General features: G+C 43.4%; 1 protein-coding gene across 1 annotated transcript; it reads left to right on the forward strand.

Moving 5' to 3' along the window:
* Nucleotides 1–1,536: 1,536 nt before the first annotated feature.
* Nucleotides 1,537–6,792, forward strand: dusp5 (dual specificity phosphatase 5). Its single transcript, XM_086211031.1, has 4 exons — nucleotides 1,537–2,037; nucleotides 2,918–3,057; nucleotides 3,656–3,875; nucleotides 6,002–6,792. Exons 1-4 carry the CDS (start codon nucleotides 1,674–1,676, stop codon nucleotides 6,406–6,408), a joined length of 1,131 nt encoding a protein of 376 aa, XP_086067157.1. The 5' UTR covers nucleotides 1,537–1,673; the 3' UTR covers nucleotides 6,409–6,792.
* Nucleotides 6,793–7,508: the final 716 nt, after the last annotated feature.

The raw sequence follows: 7,508 nt of genomic DNA on the forward strand, positions 1-7,508 counted from the left end.
CCATCAGTTTCCCTACTTTTCCTGCAGCATGGTGGGATACTTTGAGTCAACTAGGGTGTAGCTTGTTATCACTATGTATTCAGAGTGCACTACAGAGCAGCACACATACTCTATATTCAGTAGTGAGTGACTGCACCATGGACAGACTGTATACTCCATCAAGCATCGTGCTGGATGACAGGAAAGAGCAGATATATGAGAGGACAACTGCGGTGTATGGAGCAGTGATGAAGGGGGTGGTTCTGAATCCAGGCCTGATCTTAAGTAAGCAGTTAGTATCTCCATGACAACTTCAAACTGCAGTTGCATCGTCGTCGTCATCCCCCCCATCAGCTGATTAGACAGCTATACTGCGACATGTTTCCCAAACACTCTACTGATATTTCTGTGAATCATCTGATTGTTAAAACACATTGTTTCATCATGTGTTGCTTTGGATGGGGAGGGTGAGTCAATGATGGGACCAGTCACTGCTGCTATTCTAATTTACAATGTTGCATACTCAATTGTGTCGATCAAACAGTGGCTCATGATATGGTCATTTTACACTCAATGGATATTTATGTATATATATCAGACATGTATTGCATATATTAAAAAATACTGACTTTTGTCACTGGACCTTTTTATCAATTTCACTGTTAATATGAAATGGAAAGGGGACCTTTTGTCCTAAAATTTAATTTTAGTCTTACAGGCATGAATCAAACTGCTCCTCCTAATTGCTCCTGTAACTCCTAGCCTTGATGTTTTGTACCTCTTGTAACATGAACGTCCTTGCAAGCCTGTTTAATTGACAGTTTCTTCTCCATTTATATTTTGCGTTTTATGTCTATATGTGCTGCACGGTGGTGCAGTGGTCAGCGCTGTCGCCTCACAGCAAGAACGTTCCGGGTTAGAGGCCCGGCTCCGGCATAGGATCTTTCTGTGTGGAGTCTCCATGTTCTTCCTGTTCCTGTGTGGGTTCTCTCTGGTACTCCAGCTTCCTCCCACAGTCCAAAGACATCAAGAGAGGACGAGGCTGATTGATACTCTAAATTGACCGTAGGTGTGACTGTGAGTGTGAATGGTTGTCTGTCTCTATGTGTTGGCCCTGTGATGGACTGGTGACCTGTCCAGGGTGAACCCTGCCTCTCGCCCGTTGACGCTGGGATAGGCTCCAGCCCCCCCCCCGCAACCCTTAATGTAGGAATAAGCGGAAGACAATGGATGGATGTCTATTCGTGGGCAGGTGGGGGATTCATAAACGCCAATTGCTGTCATCTTTTTCATAACTGAATCTGATGTGAATGGTGAAATAAAAAGAGGGACATGAGCCAGCTCATCATGTGAGTAGCTGTGAATCAGTCGCACAGCTGCTGCAGAGGGGTAGAGCTGTTTCGAGCGGGGGAGGAGTCCTACGGTGTCGTCATGTTTATGGGCGTGTTGTAGGTTACGATCACGCCTCGCCGGTGTCCAAATATGGTTCGTGACGTCAGATACCGTGTTCCCATTCACATAAAACAGATCGGCCGGAATCCCCTTGGAGGAAATGTAGGCACAGACGCGCGCAGGGCTCATCGTCTGCCCGCATCAGGTTCAGGAGTAATCCGGCTGAATTCTTCAGGCAATAATATTAATAATAATAATAATAATAATAATAACAATAATAATAACCACTTCTAGACGTCAACATGAAAGTGTCCAGTATCGACTGCCGGCGCCTGAGGAAGCTCATCAGGAAGGAGTACGGGAGCTGCCTTATTGTGGATTGCCGACCTTACTTCTCATTCACGAACTCAAACATCAAAGGTTCCGTCAATGTCAATCTCAACTCCGTGGTGGTCCGGAGGTCCCGGGGAGGACCGGTGCCTCTGCAGTTTGTCATCCCAGATGAGAGGGCTCTGTTCAGGCTTCGGGAGGGGAGCATATCGGCGATCGTAGCTCTGGATGACCGGACGTCCCACTGGCAAAAGCTGAAAAAGGACAGTGTAGCACAAATAGTAATAAACACTCTGTCACACGTGTCGAGCGGGGCCAACATCTGTTTCCTGAAAGGTGAGAGTTTTAAGAAATTGATCCTTATTGGGGGAAAAGGTGGGGAAGAAAAGATTGTCTGACTGTAGTTCTTGGTTGGTGTTTAAAAGACTATCCTCGGATTAAAAAAAAAGAGGAAAGCAAGCAGATTGACTTGTTTTTACACACTGTGACAAACTTTCTAATTTTGAAAAAGTAAAGTGAAACTTGAAAAATTAAACCTCAATCAACCAAAGAATCCATGATAGGCTTCGACGTAAATGTAACCTATATTTTACTTATGTAAATCAGCATGAGGTCAGTGGCAATGAAACAAATGATTTTACAATGCTTATTCTTTTTGTAATTTCGGTTTCTGTAGAGTCCGGCCGATTTTATTTTATTTTTTAAACTTCATTTATAACCCCGACAGAGTGAAATCATACGTCTCCCCCTCACCCTGTGTTGGGAGCAGTTTTTCTCTCACTTCTTGGAGAGATAAATGTACTGTGTGCGTCAACGGAACGGATGAGTCAGTGCTGGAGAAACACGGTCAAATTGATGGTGCAACGACTTTTATTGATTTAAAAAAAAAAGAAAAGAAAAAGAAAGCAAATTCAATCTCCGTTCTTTTTAACTTAATACATCCCACTGAATTATGATAATGCGTTGAAACACACCCATTTCCGTCTGTCACCTCTAAGTCCTCAGGATGTTGGCCTAAACGGATTACCAGTCCACAAACGGCGGACTCCCGTAATTAATTACACGCTTATAATCAGGTTATAAAGGTTATAATCCAGTGCTGATACTGTTTCATAAACGCTGCGTTTCCCAAGATGTGTATGTATGTGTTAGGGGTGGGAGAGGAATTATTCAAAGCTTATTTCTAATGCGCTTGTCCCCCCCCCCCCCCCCTCAGGAGGATACGAGAACTTCCACTCTCAATACCCTGAACTTTGCACTGAGGTGAAAACCATCGACCAGAGCGGAACTGAAACCGAGAAAAGAGCCAGCAGCCACAGTGAGAAGCTTTCCCACCACAAACCAGATTATGATCAGGTATGACAACACCCTTACAACACAACATCCGTTCTTCCCCCATACATGGAAGTCCTGCTGACATCGGAGTGACTAATATTTAGCATTATCCCGTCATAGCAGTTTGTTAACAAACATAGGTTTGATATTGACCCTTGCTGCTCCCCAACCATTTCACATTTGGCCCATAAAGGGAGGCTGGGATGCCCCATAGAGACCTCTTTCATCTCTGACCTTTCCTCTACCTCCTCAACTGTCCAAATAAAAACAAATGGCCACTTTACTTCTCAAAGACACACTAATTTTAGTCTGTGGTGGACATATTTTGGATTATTTCACTTGTCAGTCAACACAGTTCTGTGATTCGGCTGCAAGGATCTCTGTGCTGCAAGGCTGCAAGGATCCTTGTGCATTTTGTCTGTAGATGAATGTAATGTTCCGCTCCAGGCTGGCAGGTGCTGAATGTTGTGGCTTGCATGGGACATTTTCACAGGGATGTATTATAAATGGCATGAAGGTTTGGGATCCAGTGTTTTGTCTTGTTACGTGACTGGGTTAAATGGTCTCGTCCTTATCTACTTGGCTAATGTTTTTTTTCTCCTCCTCCTCCTCCTCTCAGGGTAAACCTGTTGAGATCCTGCCTTTCCTCTACCTCGGTAGTGCCTACCACGCCTCCAGACAGGACTATCTCAGCGACCTTCACATTACGGCCTTGCTAAACGTGTCACGCAGGGACCTGCAGCCGGCCAAGGGCCACTATGACTACAAGTGGATCCCAGTGGAGGACAGTCACATGGCCGACATCAGCTCTCACTTCCAGGAGGCCATAGAATTTATAGGTGAGTTGATGGGGAGAGGCGGCATTTATTTTGTGTCTGAAGCTGGTATTTTCAGTCCTGTTCCCTGAAGAAGAAGCTGATTCATTTGACTCTGTACTGAAAATAGGAAACTCACCCAAACAAGCTGGGGAGGGAAATAAATACCCCAGGATGAAGTCTTTTCCCAGAATAACATCAGCTTTCGTGTATTTATAGTGCAACATCCACCCACAAAGTCTCAAAAATATTCAGGCTGAATTAGGTGACGGCGAGAGAGAGAGACACCTATACATAGGTGTTTATTTTTGAAGTGTATCTTTGTCTTCAAATAAGCCCTCCTTTGTCACTGCTGCCATTCACAAATAGAAGTATATAAGAAACCTTGTGCTAATCAGTTTAACTTAATAGACTGCCTTCAATCCCCCTCCAACATCTCCAGACAGTCTGCTTTCATTCAGGATTTGCTCACATCCCCCTTCCCTTTCCGTGCCTTCCCCCCGCCCTTGCCCCCTCCTACGTCTTGAAAAAGACGCTCCCATGCCGTCATCACCTCCCAGGCCTAATCTCAGAGGCTTACTCTGCTGGGTGTGGCCACGCAGTCAGTGTGACAAGTGGACGAGCTGTCCATGTTTGGTAATGACCGGTTGGGGGGGGGGGGGGGGGCTGGGGGTTACTGTCGCTCACACAAGAGTTGGGAGGAGTATAAGCCGACTGTAGCTAGAAAGCGCAGGTGTTTGCAGGTGGGAATCATTGATGGACCTGAAAGCAGCAGGGCAGTGAATGTGTAACAGTGGAGGAGAGTGTGTGGGAGAGGAGAGCGGTACTGGATAATAGCAGCAGCAAAGATGTACACAATGTGCTGGTGGCTATTTTTAGCCAGGCATAACCAAGGACAAAGCTCACCCAAGAGCAGCTTGGCTGACCGCTATTGGATGGCGGCGATTGTTAGTATTGTGCATTGTTTGGGGAAGCAGCCTACATTTAGGGAGTCTTTGTGTAAGCTTGTCAATTACATAAGACAGCAAATCGTTCAAGAGGGTTTAACCTACTTCGAGTCAGGGTTCAAAATTCATTCATCAGGGGATTTCAAATGCACTGCACACCTTACAGTCTGGGAGGAGAGAATAAATATCGACCTCCTGGATGAAAACAGCTGGTGAAGCATGATGTCACATCTCCAGTCAGCAAGGATGCATCACTTGAGTATGGTCATTAAAACACCCATCACTGCTGATGTTCCTCTTCTTTCTTTTCTCATTGAGTCCTTGGAAATTCATGATTTATACATGAGGTTTAATGAGAATCAGAGCTGTCAAAATTATCATTCTAACTCGCAGATAGAAGTGGCCTTCAATGTGGGAACGAGATGCATGCGCAGGCATTAAGTGTGGGGAAATTAGACCTGTCTGTGGAGAAAGATGGGAAAGGGAGCAAGTGGGTATTTGCAGTCGTTCTGAGAATAAACTAAATCTCGAACTGTAATGTGAGCGGCCTTTATACAGATGAGAGAAAAGTGATTTTTGTGTCGGCATTAATGCACACTGTGTAGGAGTGCAGCAGCTCTGAATCAGAACACACATCATCATGCCACAGTTAACTCTCCTGCAGCACCCAGCGCCCCCACAGCAGTTCAGAAGAAACAAGGTCTCATGTGCAGCCCTGTGCTGGGGCTCAAACACATCACCCACAGTTAGCACGAGTGAATATAAACTGGTACATTATCTGGGGCACTACAAATGCGGTGGTCTGATGAGGTTGATAGTCTTGGTTGGGTGCCCCTGTACCTGTGAGCGTGTGTGACAAATAACTCACACTGATCAATCAGTGAGTAAGAGCAAGGGGCAGGCAATGATTTCCTAATTCAAATTCAAATTTGTATCTGTTATTATTCATCAGTTTAAAACTCCCAGATTATTCATTATAACCATTCTACTTCAAAAATTATACACAACAAACCCAACAACAGCAAATAATAATAATAATAATAACTCTGCTTTGAAAATGATGTTAAATATTCATAATAATATTCTAATTGAATTAATATTTCACAATTGCATGGTTAAAATAAATTAATCAATGTTATGATGCCTAGTTATTATGCAACTGATGATTAACGTTAGCTGGTCTCTGTCTTGTTTTCTCTGCAGATCATGTGAAGCAATCAGGGGGAAAGGTCCTGGTCCATTGCGAAGCAGGCATCTCACGTTCCCCCACCATCTGCATGGCCTACATCATGAGGACCCAGCAGCTGAGACTTGATGCAGCCTTCGACATCATCAAACAGCGTCGGGCAGTCATTTCACCCAACTTTAGTTTCATGGGACAGCTGCTGCAGTTTGAGTCAGAGGTTCTATCAACAGCCCCAGCTCATGCTGCCACACCTGAGCCAGCTACGCCCTGTGCCCCAGAGTCAGCATCCTTTTTTGCCAACGACATCGTCACCACCTTCAACACCAAAAACTTTGAGCCACCCGTGTTCACCCTCCCTACCTCTTGCCTGCAGTCCCCGGTCCACCACCAGTTCAAACTGAGCCCAATAACTGCACTGCCTTAAAAAGGACTGTGACTGCTTGTAGTCTTACTTGAAAAAATAAAAATGTAATGCTCCCTGTGTGCCTGGTGTTGAAACCAGCAGAGCAGATAGACTGGAGATCAGCAGCAGAAGCGTAGTAGAAATCATTTCATGGGGTTTGGGGGCCTACAAAATCTGTGGGCCAGGGACATTGTTGCTGTTTTCCTATCGACTGAACTGCAGCGATAATACAACACAGCACAATGATAAACTGCAATATTATGCCTTAGGTTGGTATTGTGATTTATATGTTCATTCACAAATACAGTCAGGCATTTAAATCTAATTTATTTGAAATGACAGTGTGTTTTTTTTTCAATAATGTGGTTGTTAATGTGTTTATTAAATGTTTTCACTGCAAAAATAAAGTTGTTGTCAAGAAATCATTCAGTAACATTAACATGTCTTGCAGTTCAACAAGACAGTCCCATAAACTGCAACGAACAAGAAGATACAATCACTTTTAAAAGCCTGCTTTTAGAGTAGATCTATAATATTCCATCTGACAGGGCAGGACAATTTAAAGAGGAGGCAACAGTGACACCTAAAGTGACCTTCGTTTAGTGGAAGCAGATACAATCTTTCTTATTTTGTTATAGCCACATGCTTTTGACCAGTCTAGACGAAAAAGTTTATGTTGTTATCCAATACATTATGTAAAGCTAAACATGAATAATACTTTTTTTTTTTAAAAAGCAGCTACAGGTAAAGAAATTGAGTTAACTCTTCCACTTGAAGCCAAATGGCATTGTATTTTCCAATTATATGGATAGGATCGTGATAATAATTAATAACGTAAAAAGTAAGCTTTTGTTGATTGCCAAGGCAGGTTTTTATTTGAAATCTAAAGTTAAAATTGAAGAGATTGTAAACTGTCTTTGGCGCCCAGAACACGGTGTGGACCGTACCAATATTTCAAATAGGTTCGATGTTAATAGCAAATGTGCCCAAACTTGTTACGTAAGCATTAAATACTATTACATTAGATTCAAAATATCATACATATATGTGTTACGTAAATCATGCTTGTCTAACTCAATTTAATTAATATTACTACCTTACAGTGCCTCATTCACGTTCAT

This window comes from Aulostomus chinensis, chromosome 8 (genome assembly GCF_037954235.1).
Source record: "Aulostomus chinensis isolate RoL2024-O1b breed Wild chromosome 8, RoL_Achi_v1.0, whole genome shotgun sequence".
NCBI classification, from domain to species: Eukaryota; Metazoa; Chordata; class Actinopteri; order Syngnathiformes; family Aulostomidae; genus Aulostomus; species Aulostomus chinensis.